Source organism: Bactrocera dorsalis, chromosome 1, assembly GCF_023373825.1.
Source record: "Bactrocera dorsalis isolate Fly_Bdor chromosome 1, ASM2337382v1, whole genome shotgun sequence".
NCBI classification, from domain to species: Eukaryota; Metazoa; Arthropoda; class Insecta; order Diptera; family Tephritidae; genus Bactrocera; species Bactrocera dorsalis.
This window is the reverse complement of record NC_064303.1, coordinates 98207193-98230668: the sequence shown is the minus strand read 5'-3', so window position 1 is coordinate 98230668 and position 23476 is coordinate 98207193. Positions and strand designations below refer to the sequence as shown.

The 23476-nt window shown below is 40.1% G+C and overlaps 1 protein-coding gene across 1 annotated transcript; it reads left to right on the top strand.

Moving 5' to 3' along the window:
• Positions 1–22003: 22003 nt before the first annotated feature.
• Positions 22004–23366, top strand: LOC105232363 (cytochrome b-c1 complex subunit Rieske, mitochondrial). The gene is made up of 3 exons (XM_011214028.4): positions 22004–22234; positions 22557–22936; positions 23004–23366. Exons 1-3 carry the CDS (start codon positions 22144–22146, stop codon positions 23220–23222), a joined length of 690 nt encoding a protein of 229 aa, XP_011212330.1. The 5' UTR covers positions 22004–22143; the 3' UTR covers positions 23223–23366.
• The last annotated feature ends 110 nt before the right edge of the window (positions 23367–23476 follow it).

The window sequence follows — 23476 nt, the reverse complement described above, 5'->3', positions numbered from 1 at the left end:
TTCTTTTTTATATGTGGCAGACAACCTTACAGATTTAGCTACTTTGGAAGTCCACCAAATTCATCCTCTATGCGATCTGAAGTCCTTAAGTCTTGACCTCCCAAACTCGGGACAGTTAAGAAGGGAGTGTTGAGTTGTTTCCTCCTGATCTTCCTTCAAACAGCTTATGCAGATGGCGTCTGATAGGATTCCCAGCCTTACTGCGTGGACGGCAATGGTCTGTTAATGAGTTCAAAGCAAGTATCGTCGTTCTGCTATCTGATGTGGATGGTTACTTCTCTGAAGGATCCTGCACTCCGGAGCAGTAAATATACTGCTACCTCAATGGCTCTAACCTCGGCCTGGAAAACACTGCGATTGTCAGGAAGTCTGAAACTGGAGTTGATATAAGCTCATGACAGTAGACCTCTTCACCACCCTTCCCCCAAGCATTCACGGATGGGAAGAAGCTCACTGCCCCTCTCTATCAACGGCATCTTCGCACCCACAACTCTCTCACCGGTATATTGGTAGAGCAGGAGCCGCCAGAGTTCGGTTTAGCGATTCCATGATCCGGTATGAAGTCAAAGAGAGTGAGGATTTGAGACCCGTGTTCTTTTAGGAACCCAGGCTGGTTGGAGTGGGCCTTAGAGCACCACATATACTCATGAGCGCCCGTTGAATGTTCTCGAGTTTCTTTCCAAGTGTGGTCTTTTCTAGAGACCTCCACCACATAGGAACTCCAAAGAACATAACGGGCTTGGCTATGATGTTGTAGAGCAAGAGATCACTTTGATGAGAGCCTCCACCTTTTGCCCAGGGCTACACTACAGCAAGGCAATCCATGCTCTCTCTTCGATATTCAGCTTCCATGAAAGCTTCTTATCAAGGATAAGCCCTAGATGTTTCACTGTATCCGCTGGTTGTAGACGGATATCTCCCATTCGTGGCAGTGAACAGAGAATTCCACCTTATGGAGTTCCCTTACTAACATTCCGTCGAGCACGTGCGTTTCCCCCTTCCTTTTCAATTACTCTGTCGCACAGAAGACTGAAAATGAGGTTTTTGAGGTTTGGGTACTCGGGCTACATTCTGCGTTTAGATGTCGGTTTCTTCGCTATATCCGCACATTTCACTACGAAATTTTTATTCTTATTCCTATTTATCCTATAAGTAGTCTATGGTAAATGGGAAAAAATGTTTTACAAAAACAACAGTGAAAGACGAGCTTAACTAATTATTATGAGAAATCTTTTTTCTTGACTTTTACATGACGAATAGAATTTGAGAATCATAGGATCGTCAGCCGAAAATCATTTTTCTTAACTTTATTCATGATTCTCTCGTATATAGGCGGAGAGAAATCTCTCAATTATATACCACTATTCTGTATGGCAAGTAAATATACTCAGGTACTAGATCGGCAGGTTTTCCGAGAGCTTAACTTACCTTCTCTATTTGCATATGTATTTATCGTGCACATATACACACACATCTTTATATCATACATACAAGTATAACTTTATACAAGAGAATTTGTTTTCCTCTCAACTATTTAAAATTTTAAAATAATAACAGTAAAATAAAAAACAGTTAAAAATCATCGACACTGACAATGTCAATTTCATTGATAACAGCGTTACCGACAGTAACTAATAAAATAACAACAACATTGACACCACTGACAGCATTAATTTTCACGGATGCTTAACGGTACTTGTAACCAGTATATATAATATGAAGTTGTGCGTATTTTCGGTAAATATGTATGTATCTTTGGAGACATGATATTAATTAGGGCACTGAGACAAAAATCCTCAAATTTCAATAACATGCGCTCTCACTAACACACATACATATACTCGTATATTATAATAAGTACTCGTATGTATATACATATGCATATGTATACATATATAATTCAATATACCTAACGACGAAAGTTAACAGCACCGTTCTTTGTTGCTGCAATTGTGTAGCATAAATCGATGTCAATTGTTGTGTTTCTTGTTAATTGTTATTGCTGCTTTATTTTCATGTTAGTAGTTGTTGTTGTCTAAATATATTTATATATATATATTGATAATATCTTATCAAACCTGCTTCTCTGCCGCCATCAGCGCGCTACCTACGTTATGGCATGCTGGTGATGCCAACAATTTCCGTTCAAAACTACTTTAACACCGCGAACAACAAAAACAACAAGGAAAATCTCATGCAGCAATGCTGCCCACGCAATTGTGCTGGCATTTGTGTGTGCCAAAAGTGAATGTATGTAACTATGAACATACACACGTATATACATATATACGTGCATGTGCATGTTTGTGTGTGTCTAAGCACCAGGACACAGTTTCCTCCTAATTCGTCTCGGTTACTTGTCACAATGCAGTCGCTCACTTTCGTTGCGTCGCTGCCCAAATTTTGTCAACAAACTCTTCAATGCTTATGTACTAAAAGCTAACAACTCCATACATACATATAGTTGTTATAAATATATATTTTATACTTAAACCCACTGAATGTGTGGGTGTATGCTCGGTCTTCTGACGCCCGCAGCATTAGTGCTTTGAAAATGTGTCGCTTCGGTTTCCAAGTTCACTAACAACTATATTCTAGTCGAATTTTATCCTTATCAACACAGTCATTTGTAGCACACTTTTAGGCTGCACAAGCACATTTTACTTTTATATGTGTTTATAACTGTATATGTGCTCATTTATGTACTGATACTGTGCGTTGTTTTTAATCTATGTCGAAAGTTTTTAATTATTTAAGATAGACGTAATCGAAGCTGAATTCGGTCCCTGCAAAAGGCCATTCGAATTATAAAATTTTTGTTGAAGTTCGTATCGAGATATGTATGTTATTGATTAAGCTATATGTACACAAACGTGATTATGATATGTACGGGCTTTAAAGCCTAAAATATAAAAACAGTAAAGTACCTTAAGGTATAAACCGTCAACCAAAAAATAGGAATCTAGGCGATTGTAATCCATTCCAGTTAGAGAGACTTTGAGTTATGGAAGAAAATTTGTATGAAATTTGACTTTTATAGGCAATTCCAGATTTAAAGTTAGGGGAACTACGAGTTATAAAAGAGCATTTTTACTGATAACAGCGTGCCTCTCTGCCTAAAATGGATAGAATTGTGCGAAAACTTGACTTACCTTCCTTATAACAAACATATAACATCCGGGTGACTTTACTCCATATAAACTCCGTAAAACCGGGTCAATACTACCCCAATTCTCATTCAGTATATATGTATGTATGTATGTAAAATGATTTTCGCTGGCATTAGTATTGACATGTTGGCCGATATATGGGATATAAAGTCACTTGGAAGTTCGAAAATCATTATGTTGGGTATACGGGTGCTAAGGAGGTATTGACACGATTCAAAACATTTTGAACACACAGACATACCATTATCAGGAAAAGATTCTTCGTGAATTTCGATCATATGTTTCACACATTGACCGACATTTGCGGTAAATAACCAACTATGTTCTCTGAGGTCCAAATATTCGTTACCTAGGCGCTTGAGCAATTTGGATTTGGATAATTTTTGAGGTAGCTTCCATGATGATAGGGTCAAAACCATGCATTGCTGCTGAGGTAGCTTCCATGATGATAGGGTCAAGACCATGCATTGCTGCTGCACTGGAACGCCAAGCTACTACTAGGAGATTTCAACCTGGCAAGGTTTAGAGATATGATCAACCCCGAGACATATTCCGTCTAATTGTTTTGGTTTTATCCCGTTATAACTATTAATTGCTTTTTGATTTGTACACTAGCAAGGAAAGAATCAAATGAATTTTAAAACTGTGTTTTGGGAAAAAGGCGTAGTTGCAGTCCACTTTAGTCCATTTTCGCTCCACGAAATTAGAATTTTAATTTGGTTGAAATCGGCCGAGCAGGTCATGAGATATATGATTTTACTTAAAGTAGGCTGTGCCGCGCCCATTGCCTAATTGTTATAAGGACTCTCTCATACCGTTTCTAGGGTAAATTTAATGGTTCTGGTATATTTAGTTATTGATTTATTGCGTTTTAGGTAGTTTTTAACAGTACCGTTATATGGGGAGAGGGCGGATTTATCATTCAAATTCACCCATTCTCATGCTGTTGGAATTTGGCTATTGTAGCGGTAGTGATCTAGAAGATATTGTTGAAGATATGGTTAATATAATTAATAAAAAAAATTCATTACTAAGAATGGAAACTTAAAATTTTGAAAATGAACGTTCTGGAAAAGCTATTCTTTAAATAAATTCACAAAACTTTAATATACTGCCTCAAACCATGCACGCACACGCAAAACTTTCTTCTTCTTTTTTTGTTTTCTGTTTTGGTAAGTGCATGCATGGCATTAACAACTTTCACCAACCACCCAACCCACGCCACCTTGTACCCGCTTAACTAAGCTTTACATTCTTTTCAACTCACGCAACTACTACACAGCACTATACTATATATAAATACCCACTACCACTACAAACATACAACAATACCATTCCCTATCCCACACTGCCACAACTACATAGTGCACTATATTTTTTGAAACCCACACCAACACATGTGTCTCCATCCATTGTATATATGTTCGTTCAGCAGCGCACTCCCCTTACCGCTGATTCGATACGAGTGTACTTCAGATTTTAAATCAAACTAAAAACCTTCTGGTCGCTTATTACTATGCACCACAGCGTAGCGAAACGCACCACAACCGAGGCAACCAAAGACAGCCGTGGTGTTACATACGCATACACGCACACAACAGCACAGCTATGTACATGCATTTATAGGCACAAAACTGGTTTTCTGCTGAATGCGCCCGACGGCAAATGCAACCCACAGCCACTCAAAGCCTCCAACCACCGCAACTTTGGCAGCCGACATCCTTCAACCATATACTTCTTAGACATACAAACACTAAAACATATGTATATATGTATGTATTTAGCACGAACGCATAGCGCTTGCAGATGCGAGTGCACACATAGAAAATACCCTCACACATATTTATAACGAAAAGATTGTGTATACGCGTGTGTGTGTGAATAGACTCGTGTATACGTGTGAGTCAGCGCAGCAAACAAGCCCACTTGCGGGCTTCGGTTGTACTGTGCCGAGCAAGCAACAACGCAGCTACGCACTTTTGCCAACACTAATAACAACGGCACCACCACCACCAACAACAATAGCACTTAGATCGCTATGCCGACACAGCCTATTTTCTCTGTAGCATACTTCGTGGCGTTCTGCCCATGTACTCATATTTACTCCTTGTATGTGCAGCAAAGTACATAATATCAACAACAACAACAATACATTTCATACAACTGCAGGCATAGTGTTTGTCGCTGGCGTTGCCGCAACTCTGCTGCCGCCGTTGAGCCAACGCACTCGTCATTCCTTTCAAAAAGGAGCATGAAAGAACGTACCAAAGAAAAATAAAAGCAGAAACACAAAAATGTCATTGCCTAAAAGGCGAAATTCTCGCTCATCAACCTGCTTGTAGCACCCTCCGCTCAATGTGGCCTGTAGGAAATATTTTTCAGCAATTTAATCTTATTAATTTAATTATTCTTCATTGTTGTACCGTTACGCGGTTATAGCCGTATTGACAACAGCGCGTCATTCGTTTTACTTTTCTCTGTTTGTCCCCTATTGGAGATTCCAAGTGTAGCCAGGTCCTTCTCCACTTTGTCTTTCCAACGGAATCGAGGTCTTCCTCTTCCAATGTTCCACAGAACCCTTTTCTCGAAAACTCATAACGCCGACTCATCAGATATTTTCATCGTACATGGCTCTGCACCATATAGCATGACGGGGATGGTGAGTCACTTGTAGAATTTGGACTTCAAGGCTGATGTTGTTAATAGTGTTGGTGTTGGTTCCAAGATAGACGAAATTATCTACGAGGTGCGAGTGCGAAGACATATAAGAAATTCAAGAATTTTTCTTAGTTCCAGTCTGGGGAACTAAATATTTATTCTCACCGATTTTCTCACTTCCTCACTACCAGCGGACTTAAGGTCTGTATAGCAGCAGTGCTTTAGGAGTGGATGTATTTTTCCCTACACATCTGCTGCTACCCTGATGGCTGCCACATCTCCTTCAACGACAGAGTACAGTGACCTGAGAATTTGAAACAAGAGTTGATTGAGAGCTCCCGACATAAAACTTCCCTCATGAATTCCGACATATCCCTCGAAGGTACATATGTGTGCGGAGAAGCTGCAGATGGGAGTAGACCCAAGTTATCAGAGATGTAATCGAAGTTTGAGAGAATTTCTGAATGTCCCTCTTTGAGACCCTTTGGTGTCCGGCTTCCTGGCTTCGACTAAAACACTCCCTTCATGTTCTACTGGGCGTTATGTATAAATATATATATATGGATATTTACAGATCCACAATGTAGGCCTAAATCCATATGCAAGCATGCACACAGAAGAAGTGCACATAATATTCAATATACTCTCCCAATTCCATCCAAACTACGGCAGTAGCCACTCCACATCCATCAGACTGTCAAACCGTCAGCCCTTTTGACATTGCTTTGCTTAACTATTCGCCCACTCTTAAAAGCCTCTGACTATATGCTTGTATGTATATTTATAGAAAGCGATTCACTTGAAAAAGCCTGCAACCTATGTCACCAACAACAAAAACAACGAGCAACAGCAACGCCTTGCGATAACGATAGCACACGAATGCTACAACAGAAATATGGCGAACAACAACAAGAAACACAGCATTAACTATGGCACCCCCACCCCCTTTCCGACTGCGAATGCGAATGTAGCGCACACGCATCGAACGAAAAACGCAACCCGGCCATTATTAATGAAATGCCACGCATCTGCCTATCGCATACCACATGCCACAAGCCAAAGTTGCGCGCAGCAACCCTTCCCACCAACAAAACGTACACACACCATCCACAGAGTTTCTTAACATAACAGATCCAAAACAAAAAAAGCCCCACTCCATGGTAACCCCCACCAGGCGGCAGGCAGTATGCGCATTATGCAAACCCCACGTCGCAGCAGACCCCCCTACCCCGCTTTTATCACCATCGTATGTGTTGGAGAAAGCGCAGCAGTACTAACTAACGGCATATAACGCATACCAAGTAGCTGTGGCATGCGGCAAGTACGTGCACGCATAGTGTGTTGCATGAAAAAAGGCGCCAGCAGCAAACGAGTCACGAACGAGGAATGAACGTGGCATTTACAGTGCTGCGCCAGTAGCCATCCGGTGAAGCTAACGAACCGAGCAACCTCTCAGTCTACTTATCGACCCATTCCTTCTCCAGCATGATTGCAACTACATATTTTTTACAGAAATGCAAGAACAAAGTAACACCATTGAGCGCGATGGTGGCAGCAAGAGCATTAGTCGTCAAGCCTCAGACTACAAGCAACAACAACAGGGCACATTTTGTGCTTTCAAATATTTGGCGGTCTTTCTCACGAAAACTACTCCCACATTGCTTCACTCTTTTCGCATTAAAGCTACATACCTCGCTATGAACGGCCTTGATCCTTACGCAACATGCGTTCGGCCGCACTGCGCTTTCACCCTTAACCGCGTGCTGGGTGCAAATGTAGAGCCGGCTTTGAGAGAACAACTCTTCGTGAGTCAGATAGCAGGAGAGCGAGAAAGTGTAAGAAAATGTACGAGCTAGTCGCAAGGATAAATTAAAGCGCTCTCACTTCTCATTGAGTCTCTTTGATTTCCTTTGAGCTCACTAAGCTTGCTCTCATTTTATAAACTGCATAGGAGTGAAGAGTGCATTGGCATTATAGTAGCAGCTCTCAAGTTTACTTGAGTGCGTTCTTATCAGCAATTCATACGCACAACAACAACGTAATATTTTACAACAACAAATGGTATTAGAGCTATATAAACAAATGTCTGAGCAAGGGAATAGCAGTGGTGCAAGAGGTGTAAGTTGAAGGCGAAGGTAAACGCAAAGGCAAAATCGAAGGCGAAGGTAAAGGCAACAGCATTCGTGAGTGCCGTTAACTTTGGCTGCGCCGTCTACGTGTACGCTATACCAAACCGGAAACCATATAAAAGACGGAAGTCACTGTGCGCAGAGTGCGTGTGAGAGCGCAGCAAAAAAAGTGAGAGTGGTAGGCTTGCTGACAACACACCATTCCGCCAGGCACACACTTCACTCGCTATCAATTTGATTTACGAGTGTTTGGTATTTGTTGATAGCCGAGTGTAAAAGTTGTTGTGCTTCCTTGTAAATACATATGTATGTATGGGGGTGTATAAGTTTGAAATGGCATTAAGCGGGTTACAGTGATGAAATTCCAAATATCACACGTAACTTCTGAATTTGTAACATCCAGAAAGAAACGTCAAAGGCCCTGTAAAGTATGTATATATAAATAAAATAGCGAGCTGAGTAGATTTGAGTTTCTCTGCCCTCTAATAAGTTTAATGGTCATATCTCCAATACTTATAGATGGCTTTTGACCGAAAATATCGACTACTATGTGAGATATAGTTATAATTGAAATACAGGGACATCCTTCCCTGACAATGTTATTTCTGTATATCAAAAATGGGTTGAATCGGGTCAATACTTCCCTGAGTACCCATATGCCTAATATTTTCGAACTACCCATATAACTAATATCAGAATTTTCGAACATCTGTCTGACCTTACTCCATATGATTGGTGATTGTATGTATGTGAGGTACTTTATGAAACCCAGGGAACATTTTTTAGTTTGTGCAATATTGATAGTATATGGTATTGGCAAAAATAGATAAAACAGGATCAATATTACTACCAACTACTTAACTACACTTGCCAGAAAAGTCTCCATACACTAGATCAAATAACGGAAATGGATCAACTTGGATATGTCCTGTTTACTGATTTTATCCCATTCTATTATAATAACGTTTTTGAGCATCGAGATAATGATGTGCTGGCAAATCCTATGCTCGAGCAAATCCCATAAATGCTCTATAAAATTAAGATATGGAGATTGGGGTGGCGCACACAACTGGTGCTTAATGTTGTAGAGCAACCAAAGCTTTACATTGTTGACTGAATGCTTTGAATCGCTGTAAGGTTGAAATCAAAAATCGTTACCAAGCTTCAACTGTTCAACACATTCCTTCATATTTGTTTCCTAAATATTTAAATAAATATACTGATCCATTGTTGACTCAATAAAAACAGGCTTGCCAAGCCGCAAGATCATTATACCACTTCCTCCATGCTTCACTGTAGGTAACAGGTTTTCTTTTTCAAGGCCTATCCCGCTCTTACGCCACACGAGCTTTCTTTCTTTGATACCAAATATACAATATTTGCTTTAATCTGAGAATTTTGGAGACTTATTTATATAATCATTTGCAAAATCTATATCTTTTCTTCTTTTGACGTGTGAAATGTATGGTTTATTTCGTGATAAGCGTGCATGATATTCATTATTCTTCAATATTTTCCTGACAGTATCCTCATGAACGATTTTTTTTTGATATTTTCTCTTATTTTAGAGGCAGTTATCCTAGTATTTTCTTTTACTGACCGCAATATTTCACGTTCTTCGCACTCGGTTAATTTGCTAGGTCGGCCAAAGCGAGGTTTAGACGCAATGGAATCAGGTATTTCGCCATTTTAAACTACGTACTGCAAAGAGGAATGAGTTCTTTTTACAAGTTGACCTATTTCACGGAAGGATTTTCCTTATTTTTGTAGTTTCAAGATAATTTTTCTAGTTACCATTTCGAAAAGGGCAGCAACTTATGAACAATTAATGATATTATGTATATACAAAAGGAAATAGTTCAGTTAATTTTTAATATATTAAATTTATCTTCATAACAACATTATTTTGAAGCATGTATGGAGACATTTTCAGGCAGGTTTTCGTTTTTCTAACAAAGAACTATTTGTATTTTTTTTTTCAATTACCACATTTTTTATGATTGCTCCACTGTACTTGATGATGGCGCCGCTAATCACGCACACAGCCTACTATGTGTGGCACTCATGACATAAGCAAAACCAACAACAAAAAATACTTTTTTCAATGCTTTCGTAAGCGCTGTGCAATATATTATAACAACAACTATAACAAACATTGCTAAAGATTAATATAAATGATATGAGTGGAAGCAGCTCGGCGCCAAAAAGGAAATAAAAGTGAAAGCGGCAAAAGGATAAATGACAACAACGAAATGAAAGAGAGCAATGACTGCATGTCACTGAACGACTTCAAGGAAAAATGAAAGTGAAAGTGAGCAACAACAACAAAAATAAAAGAGTCAACTTTAGCATTTGTCGTTGGGGAAAAGCAAAAAAAAAAATAAAAAACAGAGAGAGCATACGCTTCCACAAAAGAGTAGAGAGATTTAGCCCTGAAAACCATAAGAGCACAAAGCACGTTAGCAGCCGCAGAATTGCTAACTGCCATGAAAACTGCAAATTACAAACTTGCAACTGCGTTGCGTCGCAACCGGCGAGAGTACGAGCGGTGTGCATGCGTCATGCGCCTGCGCAATGTCATTCGACGCCTAAAAGGCGGCAACTTTAATTGTTCCAATGAAAATAAAAACATTGCATTTGTTTGCATTCGCTGCGCGGCTGCCAGAACGCTGACCACAACGTCAACGATTTGATGCGCCTCTCAGAGCATACATACTCTCACGACTGGCGAGAGTACTGGAGTATTAATTGAGAGTACTTTGTTTGAGAAGAAAAATGCAGCAAAATGCTGAAGAAGCACAAAGATGCAAATATAACGCGAAGAACTTATGAAAGCAATCTAATATAGCTCTCTCATTCCCACTCTCTCAATCGCTCTCACTCTCTTCCTCTGACTTACAACCATTGTTGTGCTTTGCACTCTCTATAGCTTTGCAGCGCAACCGTCCGTGTAAGAGTCGTGTGAGTTGGAGCACCAGCGCATCACATGCGAAACGACGAACTGCACACGAGTGCAACCGAATGCGTATGCAAAGCTTTTATGCCCGAATTTAATGGCTTCAATGTCCTTGGCAAAGCACTACGTCGAAGGATGTGTTTATATTATGTATGCACCTGTGTGTGTGTTAGCTTTTTCATTATAGTTGCGAGTGAGAGAGAATGCAGTAGCTCTTGAATTTTTCATTTACTTGCAATACGCATACGCAATGTTTTGTGTATGTAAGCATGTATGTTTATATATATATCAGCTGCTTACACAATATTTCTTAATATATATTTATATACAGTTACGTGTATATAATATAACCTGTATGTGTGTTGTAAGCATATAAATAAGTGTACAGAAATATGCAATCGCATTATATGCACAGTTGTTATCATAGCATGCGCCCGAGTGCCTCACCCGTGGCGCATTTTTCTTTTTAATGCCTCGGCACATACAGTTATTTTTTGGTGAATATAGAATAACAACAGCAACAATGAATTTTGTTATGTTAGAAATTTCGCTTTCACTTTTACTTGCTTCTTACACAATTTCTTCCTTGTTCAGGGTTCAAGGATATATTCGGTATGGAGGGTGTGCCGAAAGCACAGTGGACATTTCAGGGATAGTTAGGCCGAAATTTCTCAATATCGGAGAAGTATATTGATTATTTCCACATTATGCAATTATTAGAAAAATGAGAAAAGTAGAGGTTTTGCAATCCCAATAGACGTATCGAAAGGTTTGGGTGAGAAAATTTCTGTTTAATCAGCTTCACAGTAATGTAATATTAATATAGTAAATGACTTACGATTTTTATAATCAAAACAAGGTATACTAATTTGTTGTAACAATCAGAAAAGAAGTCGGAGATCCTTTGAAGTGTATATGTATATAGTAAATGATCAGAGGTTCGAATTCTGTCGATTTACCCACGGCCATCTGTCTCTCTGTCTGTTCTTTTTGTATATACCAAAGCTTGAAGCTTGAAATAGGTAAATTCGTCTCTTTTTTCCATAACCCGATCATAAATTATCAAGGTTAGGCTGCTTTGATTTTCAAAGAGTGCCCAACCTCACTATCAATATCATCGAGTGTCTTTGTGATAAGACTGGTATGGATGCCAGGCCACAGTGGAATTGCAGGAAACCGTTAAGCTGATGAGCTAGCAAGAAAAGGCACCCTAGAACCGCTGTCGGTAGAATGGGAGCGGATCGATGCTCCCGTATACTCTTGTGTTTTACTACTAGATAGCTAGGCTTCTCGGAAGCTCTTGGCTACCATCGCCTGCGCTGTCACAAAAGCCTTTTGGCCCAAGATCGATTGGAAGAGGTTTAGTGATCTCTTTGACCTCAGTAAAATTAGCCTCTTCCTAGTTTTAGGGCTTTTAACGGTCATTGCCCTATTGGTGTCCATACAGTAAGGCTGGGACTCCTACTAGACGCCATCTGCAGAAGCTGTATGGAAGAAGATGAATGACCCGCATTTAGCATGTCAAGACTTAAGCACTTGGAAGCGCATATCTTCACACATCCCACCGACCTGGCTGGAATGGAGTTCGAACACAGAAGATCTTCTTTTCTATGGCTTCATAAAGGACTACATATAGCAGTCCACGTGCGATCTTTGATCAGCCATCTAACCTAACCTAACAAAGGGCTGCTTTTTGGAGTTGTAGACCGACCTAACCTTTAAAAACTAATTAGAGTTTGTAAAAGCCGATCTCTGTGCCCTTTGCTGGAAAATGTGTGAGTGCGGTGGAACTATATGTACTCGTATTAGGCAAAAAATTAGATTTGGGTAAGGCCCACCATTTTTAACGTTGCAAAAACTTTAAATGGACTCACTTTAACTTTTCCCTGTAACATATTTAAAGGCGATGATTATGCTGTGGCTTTTATGCTCACACACATACATACATATACGCATGTATTGTGCATATAGCAGCTGTGTGAGATGTATTGCTAGTGTTGGTGTTGGTGGCGCCACTGTTGTCCGCATTACAGCGACTGCATAAATGGAAAGCCGCGCCGCTGTACGCACTTATGCTTCAACATTCATTTCAGTTCTCTAGAGCTTTTGCATATTTTGTTGTGGTTTTTTAATTTTATTTCTATTTTTTGTTTCTTTATGAGTAAACACAAAACAGCAAGACCACATGCCCCACTCGTACTGCTTCACCTCCACGTCATGCCACATTCTGCAGCGTTATCACAATGGTCTGCACGCGTTGGCGTCAGTTAGACGCGTCGGAGGGATGATGATGATGGTTTCCATGCACACGCACACACCCATGCGCATGGATGATAAAACCTTCGCAGCGAGGTCTGGCAACGCAACTTACAAATGTGGTAGTGGTGGGGTGCTGGTGGACTGCACTGAGCGCCAGCACGGCATGGCATGAATGTGGATGCGTTCAATGGCGCTGCCACTACTTAGGCTCGACTGTGTGGCTGCTATGGCAAATGGTGGAATAATGTAATTTCGGTTAGATTTATGGTGGCATGAGTCATGCGTGGCAGGGTCCTTTGAGAAACGCAGCACAGCGAGGCACGTAATGCGCAACGCAGAGCAGCGCGCACGAAAGACACACACAAACACATACGCATATACACTCATACAATTGTGAAAACGCAACGCTACAACAACAACAAAATGTGCCTGCTAACAATGACTTGAATGTCCGTCCGTTTTGTGGCAGCAACGGCTGTATTAGAAGTTAGAAGCATACGCAGCCATTCGCTCCTCGGCTCCGTTATGCATTGTTATCCTGCATTTCTTCCTCATTCATTTCCGCTCACTTGTTATCGTCAGCTTTGTTTTGTTTTCATTTCGTTTTTTTTTGCAGTTGAGCTTAGAAAATGAAAATTTGTATGTGTGTGTGTGCGCAGCTATTGGGAATTTGGGACAAATGTTTTCCTCGTTTTTCTTCGAATTTCTTTTAACTTTTTTTTGCTTACGTTTTGCTTTTCCTCCTTGGCTTTTCGACGCACGTCTGTATGTGCTTGTGTAGTTTTCCTTTTGCATTTCTTTGCCTTGCTGCTTTTAAAATGCCAAAAGTGCGAGCGTAGCTTTGCTGGAGGCGGAACGACAAAAAGCAATGCGTTTACGGTACAATGCACGCGTGGCAAGCACACGGTTGCCTGTGTGGCAGTGTTGCGTGGGTGTGTGTGCTGTGCAAAAAGTAAAGCCGAATGTGGCAGTTGTAAGTGGAAATGCAGAAAATGGATAAGTGGGTAAACTTTGAAAGGACACACATTTGGTTAATGTGCTTTTTAAGGATCTGTGAAATTACTTTTCTTTAAATTGCTGTAAATGGTGCAAGATGTCTTAATACTTAAATATTAATCTAATGGAGATTGAGTTAGTTACACGCACTTGAAGATAGATTGATTTTTCTTTCAGTTCTGTTATATTCGTTGAGTGAATCAGATTTTTTGGTATGTGTATATATGTATATATAGATTTGATCTGTATATCATAGTTCTTAAGCAGCAGTATATGATGTAATACAACTGTAATTATACCCTGAGCAAGATGTATTAATATTGCCACGAAGTTTTTAGTATCCAGAAGGAAACGCCGCGGACCCTATAAAGTATATAGTATGTATATTTGGCTGACCATATTGAATTTTATCGCAACCAACTTCACATTTTATCGATATGCATTGTGACAAAAAGTACCCGGAAATTATAAGTATTTTGTCCTCATCAGATGACTTATGGCAACGATTTTCCAGTCCTCAAAACACTTTTCATAAGCACTTTTTGGAATGGTCTTCAGCCCTTTCAGAGAATCTTTTTATCTCTTCCATCAACTGAAATCGGGAGGAGGCCACAGTTGCAATGGGTTCCGATTAATCTTGACTTGTTTGCATGTCAAACTCATAGACTCATGTCTCATCGGCAATTTGCATGAATGTGGGATCGGAATCAGCATGTCCAAAGAGGTCGGTTTACGGTACTCTTTTTGAAAAAATTTCAACTTTATCGGGACGTGTCAAGCAAGAATGTATTTCATACCCAAAATATCAACCAAAATCATTCAAACGGACTCGTGAGAGATGTAGAGCTCTCTTGCTATCTCTCTAACACTTTCCTGACAAATTTCAAGCACCATATCCTTAACATTATTAATATTTTCATCAGAAGAAGTCGAAGGGCGTCCAGAATGAAGCATGTCTTCAACGATCTCTCGACCGTCTTTGAAGGTTTTGTACCCTTCATAGACTTGTGTTTTTTTGTTATCAAAACAGAGTGGCCAAAGCCTTTTCCAACATTAGCAAAGATTACGCATATGATGAAATAAGAACTTGAGAGATTGCTGAAAGATTAAAATTGTCTAATACGACCGTTCAGAAGCTCAGTTTTGATTTCGATGCTTCAAATATGGTTTCCTAATGTTCTTCTTTTTCTTCTATAGCTGAGTTTACAACAGCGCGCCAGTCGTTCTTCCTTTTCGTTGCTTGGCGCAAATTGCAGATTTTAAGCGAAGCCAGGTCCTTCTCCACCTGGTCCTATCCCCCCTGGAGTGGAGATCTTCCTCTTCTTCTGCTTGCCCTGGCGGGTACAGCGTCGAATACTTTTTGAGCTGGTGTACATACTTTTGTCCTTTCGGACGTGGTTTACAGAGTTTGGTTTTTGTTCGTTCAGAGAGGATTTTACTTTCCAATTCAAAGTCCAAAGTAGCATTTGTTGGCAAGAGTTAACTGCGTTCATGGTCTTGTATGTAGAAAGAAATGTGCTTCGTAGCATTAACGACCGTGATTTACTTATCAAACCTCATAGAATTTTTTGCACGTGATCCATGTTTGAAGTGCTTTGTTACTGGCGACGGAAATGGGTTGTTTATAAGAGATCATGGGCTAAAAAGATTTAACCAGCTCAAGCTACTTCGAAGGCTGGCAGTCATCTAAAAAAGATCATGTTGTCTGTTTGAATAGGTATAGTGTTCTATCAGGATAACGCAAGACGTCAAGTTTGATGACTCGCCGAAAGCTATTGGAGCTTGAATGGGTTGTATGACCATAACCGCCATATTCCCCAGATTTGTTATCACTTCAGATTTTTTTCACCTAAAACTTCTTGGACTAGTTTTTTTCCTGGAAGGATCAGCAGTTTTTTGCACGTGGAATCAATATCTTGCTCTAAAGATAGTAAAAATTATTAGATTAAAGTGTAGAATATATAATTTCATAAAATAAAATTTTCTCTTAGTTTTGATAAATCGATCCGAAATTTACCACATGATTTTTCTCCTCCACAAGAAAATAATCTTTTGTCGGTATGAGGTTATGAGGTCTAAACTATCCTTTCTGCCTACCTTCCGAATTCTGCACAGAACTACAGAAAAATATCTTTCGGACGGTTTAAAGAAGTTGAAACATGGCTGCATCAAATATATCGAACCAACAAGAGACTGTGTTGAGATATAAATATCCATTTTTCCAAAATATTCGTTTTTTTGTTGGCAAATAAAATCAACTTTCATTGACCTTTCCAAAACCTTATGTACACCAACTATACGTCAATTACCAAAGCCAAATGAAACTGCCAATTTTGGTCCGAATTTTGATTTCAAACGATAACGCTGAACTCTATTACCCTGCACGCCAACTGTCGGTTAAGTCACCGGTTAGTTACCCTACAGCGCTACCTGAGATTTCTGTTAAAGCTATTATGAAATTTTGAGGGCCCAATTAACAATTCTAACCGAAAGTCTTGTGTCCTTGTGATTACTCAACGCTTTTTTACGCAAAAGCTTTATTGGTTGGACGGTGCCTACTTAAGTGTTAGTTTCCGCGCTAATTCTTTCAAATGTATTGGAGTTTCGGTAGCCGTGACTTGCCGGATACTGCTTAGGTGCACTCACACTCAGTTTGGAATATGTATATACTTGTACAACCACTTTTACTCCTAATACGTACCGGCAAATCCGGGTTAACCCAATGTTCGCCCTACGCTTTGGCTGCGGATAGTAAAAGTTATCAAAATGACGTTAACTGTCTAGTTTTACCTTTATTATACTTTATACTCTTTTACTTATAGATTTCACTTTCGCTATTTGGTCCTTTTTTGAAATTTTTTTGTATTTTACAATGTATTATATTTTTGCTGGTATTTTTCGTTTTGTTGTTGTTGTTATTGTTATTTCCATTTTGTAACTGATTCCTTTACTACCGTTATTATACAATGTATATACTCATACAAAAACACATATCCACATACATTGTAGTTGTTATTGCTATTTAAGTGGGTCGCATAAACTACTGCCAAGATACGAACATAAATGGGGATGTGAGTAGAGAGATAATGTTGTTGTTCATTTTATTGTTGTTGTTTATGTTGTGTTATGGAAAATGTGTAAACAAAAAGTAGACAAGCAATCCGTCAGAGGATTTGTGGCACAAGTAAGTTGATGCAGCAGCCGAGCATGAGCGCTCTACGCCAAATAGCTGTTGGCTTTTCGTGCAACACTCAGTCACGCAGGCATAAAGATGCACAAACTTTCATATATTTTTATATATTCATACACATATGTACATATGTACATGTTGGATTTATTTGAAAATATGTATGAAGCTCGTATTGCTTCGTTTCCTGGCTTTACTCTCGCACTCTTTCATATCCTTAGATGGGTGTGTGTGTATGTGTGTTGTATACGGTTGGAGTCTTTGATTGCGTCGTTGGCGACTGCAAAACAGTTTTAGCCGAAAATAAAGTATGCCAATGGCGCCTAGCCGACATAGTTTGAGTTGTTTTCAAAACTCACGCACTTTTATTTAGTTCAGCAGCACACACACACACACACATATCGAACGCATAACATCTACACACACTCACCAATAAACGCGAGCGTGCTTTACTGCCATATTTATGCATTGTGTGGGCGCCTAGATGTAGGCTATGCGTTGGTGTGTGGTTTTGCTTTTTTTCTTTTATGCTTACATGAATTCATTGAACTACCAGAGTTGCTTGGTTCGGTTCCTCCTAAAAAAAATTAAGTAAAAAGGTAAAAAGTGGTTGGCGTGGGGATTTTACAAATCGTTTTAATTATGATTCAGTCGTTCACTATTTTTCGCTGTTTGGCGCCAATTGGAGATTCCAAGTGTAGCCAGGTCCTCCTTCTCCACCTGGCCTTTTCAAGGGAGTGGAGGTCTTCCTCTGCTTTCCCCGCCGGGTATTGCGTTGAATACTCTCAGAGCTAGAGTGTTTTCATCCATTCGGACAACGTGATCTAGCCAGCGTAGCCGCTGTCTCTTAGTTCACTATGCTACTATATGTCAATGTCGTCGTATATCTCGTGCAGCTCCTCCTTCCATCGACAGCGATATGCACCGTTACCAATACACGAAGGACCATAAATCTTCCGCAGAACATATCTCTCTAAAACTCGTAACTCCGACTCATAAGATGTTGTCATCGTCCATTCGGAGTGTAGTAGTTGATTGTATAATGATTAACTAACAATTGATATACAGAAGTATTTTATAATTCTCTAGGTTAGGTGAGGTAGGTTAGGTTACAGGGTTGATCCAAATAAGGATCTTACTTGGACAGCTTAGAACACCGGACCTTTCTGTTACCTAAAATAATATGTATATAATAGATGTCTGTAGAGGTCAGATGGACAAAACGATTGGAGCCTGTCACTAATTTGTTGTATTAGCCATCACAAGTGAATTTTTGCTATGTCTCGCGTTTCGCCGAAGGTAAGGCTGTGAAATTTTTCAACCTCAGTCTTGCAAAGGTGGGGCAAAGAAGGAGAAATTGCGAAGGTGTTTCCTCCTTATCCTCCACCATACAAATTTGACAACATATGCCCGTCAAGTTTTATAGTCTTATCGCATGAATGTCTATTGAACAATTTTCAGTAAAAGCACCTTCCATTACGGCACCTAGTTCTTTGCTCAGAGCAAGTAGTTCGGTGGTATTCTACTTTAGGCCAAAAGGGTGTTGCAGTCTCACGTGAGATCTATTGGTCCAGTGCAAGAACGCAAGAAACCAATAGAGATGCAACTTGGTCCCATTCCAATTTGAAAAGGGCAAGAGTGCCCCCTCTGCCTAGCTCAACTTGCAGTTGCAAGCGATTCAGACATACTCTCCTTTACTACCTACTAGCGCACAGTTAACGAGCTCAAGGCTTGTATTGCCGCTCTGCTGTCGGAGTGAACGCACACTATTCTAAAAGAGTCTGCACTTCGTAGCAGTACGTCTACCGCTCTAATAGCACCCACTCTTGCTTGAAAACCACTACAGTGGTCCGGTAGCCTAAAGCTAAGACTGACGGAAAGCTTCTTACAGAAAAGTTCCTACTCCAATTTTCCCTCCTAACTTCGATCCATCTGTTCAAAAGGTCACTACGCCTCTTCTCCAGCGACTCCTCTCTCTCCACACTAGTAGCTACTGGCGTTCTTACTCTCTCCCCAATATTTGGCCTCATTGAAAGCTCCGAAATTGAACCGTAGCCGAAAAAAAAAAACAAAGTTCGCTATGGTCATTGAAGGCTGTCCCAGCCGAGACTTACAACAAGTGTACGGAAAATTAAACAAATTGTTGGCTCAGGTGCTTATTTTGATAATAAATATTTATATTGAAATACGTGAAGTGTTGTTATTTTTGCTAGTTCGGGTTAAATTTGATCAGATGGTACATTTGTTTTGTGGAAACTATCTTCCATAAAAACTTGTTCTTATCTTTCTCAAATTTTTTCCAACAATTTAATAACTATTTAAGAATTTTTATTTATTTTTCTCTTTAATTTAATTGTATATACAATTCTCTTTCATTCTTCTTTCACTTTTCTTTCCTAATTTATCACAACAATTTATAAAAAGCAAGACTGTGACAGTTTTTCACTCAAGATTTTAATTTTCTACTCAGCGGGAAGCCATGCTGCTTTTTGTCCGTATTTTTCAATATCTTTCCTCTTTAAAGCTTGTGTGTAGGTATGTGCTTTATGCCTTTATTAACTTATAATTTAGGTATTTTCAATATCTACTTGCGCGAACAATTAAGCACTTAAGTCCAGTCTTAATAATTATTTCAATTTAAAAAAGCTTCAACTTATTTCGCTATGCTGTCAACTCTATGCTGTCAACTAATCTATAAATGTTCCTCCTCTCCCTAATCCAGTCTATAAAAATTAAGCAGAAAAAGTGAAAATGGTTAGAATTTGCACCAGTTACCTTTTCAGAAAGTGATTTGATCAGCTCCTTTGAAAACCCCTCGAAAACGGCAGACGGAATTGGGGCTAGTATACAGGGTTTGTCCGGAAAGTAATAGGACTGATTCTCTTTCGCCACGACTGTATATGTGCGTACAGCGTGCGCGCACCGAGTGGATTCGGTAGAGGGCGTTCCTAGCTAACGATTATCTCCAAGCACCTGGAGGGCCAAGACAAACATTTTCACGCGAAGTGTTTCTGTAAGTGGCGCAAGCCGAAAATGCTGCGTTCGTTAGAGCAGAGGCACGCGATTAAATTCTGCGTGAAACTCAATAAATCTGCGACAGAGACCATATCAAATGTCGAGCAGGCTTACCCAGTTGTTGCTTTAGCAAGAAGTGATGTGTTTCGGTGGCACCAGGCCTTTTTGAAGGGCCGGGAAGACGTCGCTGATGAATGAGTAAATCCAAAGTGAAAACGATGCTCATTGTCTTTTTGACATCAAAGGCGATTATAGCCGAGTCAACAACAGAGCGCCAGTCGTTTCTTCTCATCGCTACGTGGCGCCAATTGGATATTCCAAGCGAAGCCAGGTCCTTCTCCACTTGGTCCTTCCAACGGAGCGGAGGTCTTCCTCTTTCTCTGCTTCCCGCGTCGGATACTGCGTCGAATACTTTCAGAGCTGGAGTGTTTTCATCCATCCGGACAACATGACCTAGCCAGCGTAGCCGCTGTCTTTTAATTTGCTGAACTATGTCAATGTCGTCGTATATCTCGTACAGCTCATCGTTCCATCGAATGCGATATTCGCCGTGGCCAACGCGCAAAGGACCATAAATCTTTCGCAGAACTTTTCTCTCGAAAACTCGCAACGTTGACTCATCGGTTGTTGTCATCGTCCAAGCCTCTGCACCATATAGCAGGACGGGAATTATGAGCGACTTATAGAGTTTGGCTTTTGTTCGTCGAGAGAGGACTTTACTTTTCAATTGCCTACTCAGTCCGAAGTAGCACCTGTTGGCAAGAGTAATCCTGCGTTGGATTTCCAGGCTTACATTGTTGGTGGTGTTAATGCTGGATCCAATATAGACGAAATTGTCTACAACTTCGAAGTTATGACTGTCAACAGCGACGTGAGAGCCTAGTCGCGAGTGCGACGACTATTTGTTTGATGACAGAAGATATTTCATCTTGCCCTCGTCCACTGCCAGACCCATTTGCGCTGCTTCCTTGTTCAGTTTGGAGATAGCAGAACCAACGGCGCGGGTGTTGAGGCCGATGATATCAACATCATAAAGGCATCGTCCACCATTAATTTGTTCCTCCTGGACAAACCGTCAATGCCAAATTTTACGTGGAAGTCCTCAAGAGACTCAAACCAAAGTTCAATCCGGTCCGACAAGACATCGCAGTCGATTGGAAATTGCACCACGACAACGCCCAACCTCACACTGCCTTTCTTGTGAACAACTGCCTAACCAAATCCGGCATCCCAACGGCTCCGCAGATGTGGCTCCCAGGACTTTTTTGTTTCCTTGCCTGAAAAGGCCGATGAAAGGCAAGCATTAAGAGACGACAGAGGGGATGCAAGCAGCATGCACCCCGGCTCTCAAGGCTATTCCGGAGAGGAACCAAGAAAATTAGTTAGCCAGTCTCCTGGGGAAAGAATTTGCGACAAACAGTGCGATGAAACCGGAAGTGCCCTTCGCGAACAATTCCGATTTTACACCATTTTAGGGTACATAATTTCGACCGATTTTTGCTATTATCAAATAAGCTTTGCTTCGAATGAAATCTGGCATCGTTATTCGCCATATTTAGTACGTTTCCAAACCATAACAAAATAGCAGCGCCATCTGCGTACTTGTCTTTTTTTGACATTTCATCTTTTATTTTTTCTGCTATTAGTCGATTGTCAGATATCAGCAGCAATTTCGGTAGGCAGCGAAATTTTTCGCAACAAATTTGGCCACCACGATAATCTTAAATACATTTCGAACTTTGAAAAAATCGAGTTTTGAATAAAATTTCAAATATGATGAACGCAGTAACTCGTGCTTACCTACGGGCTGGCAGCCAAACCGTATCCAATGTGCTCAAACCAGCAACAGTGGCATCCGCTCAAGGTAAGTATCGGACTGGAGCAGTGTTTCCTTGAAGTTATTGCACAACCAAGTGATGTAGTGTTTTAAAGAAAAGTGTATGAATACATCGAAAATAAAACAAAAAGTTGAAATTGAATAGCTGATATACAATAATAATGATTTGTGCCCGTTTTCAGAGGACTTACATTATGTAATGTTTTTTGAGGTTAGGCATAAACGTCATTCTAAAAACAGTGCTTAAAAACAAACTAGAAACTGAAGTTTGAAATAATTTCATTTTGTAACTCATAAATATACTTAAATGTTAGTTGGATATACTAAAAATCTAAGATTGATTTTGCAGTTCAACGCAATGCACACACTGACTTGCAAGTACCTGACTTCTCTCCTTACCGTCGTGAGTCTGTAAATACGCCCAACCGCAAGGATGATTCGGCAGAGAGTCGCAAAGCGTTCTCCTACATGTTGATTGGTGCCGGAGCTGTAGGCAGTGCTTACGCTGCTAAAGGACTTGTAACAGCGTTCGTAAGTTCGATGAGCGCAACCGCTGATGTATTGGCCATGGCTAAGATTGAAATCAAACTTAGCGATATTCCAGAAGGCAAATCTGTCACATTCAAATGGCGTGGTAAGCCTTTGTTCATTCGTCATCGCACAGCCGATGAAATTTCAACTGAACGCTCCGTTGCTGTATCAACTTTGCGTGATCCTCAAGGCGATGACGTGAGTAGCATCCAAATAGTATGGTCTTTCTCATAAAACGATCGCTAATATTTTACTTTAATTTCAGCAACGTGTTATCAAACCCGAATGGTTGGTGGTAATCGGTGTTTGCACACATTTGGGTTGTGTGCCAATTGCTAATGCAGGCGACTTTGGTGGTTATTACTGCCCTTGCCATGGTTCTCACTACGATGCCTCCGGTCGTATACGCAAGGGACCAGCCCCATTGAACTTGGAAGTACCCGCTCATGAATTCCCCGATGACGGCACCTTGGTTGTTGGTTAAGCACATTGATATTTAGTTAAATAGAAAAAATCGAAGTGGAAAGTGTAAACATAATTTAGAACTCAATAAAAAACAGTGAGGCAAAAAGAGCTTCGACGATATGTATGATTAGTTACATATGATGTGATCTTCACTCCAAGCAAATTCTGCAGTTATATCATTTCTAGATTTATATTATTTATAACAGGTTTTTATACACTTATTTGTTATAACAAAAATTATAGAAAGATGCCTTAGTTCATGTAGAAAAACAG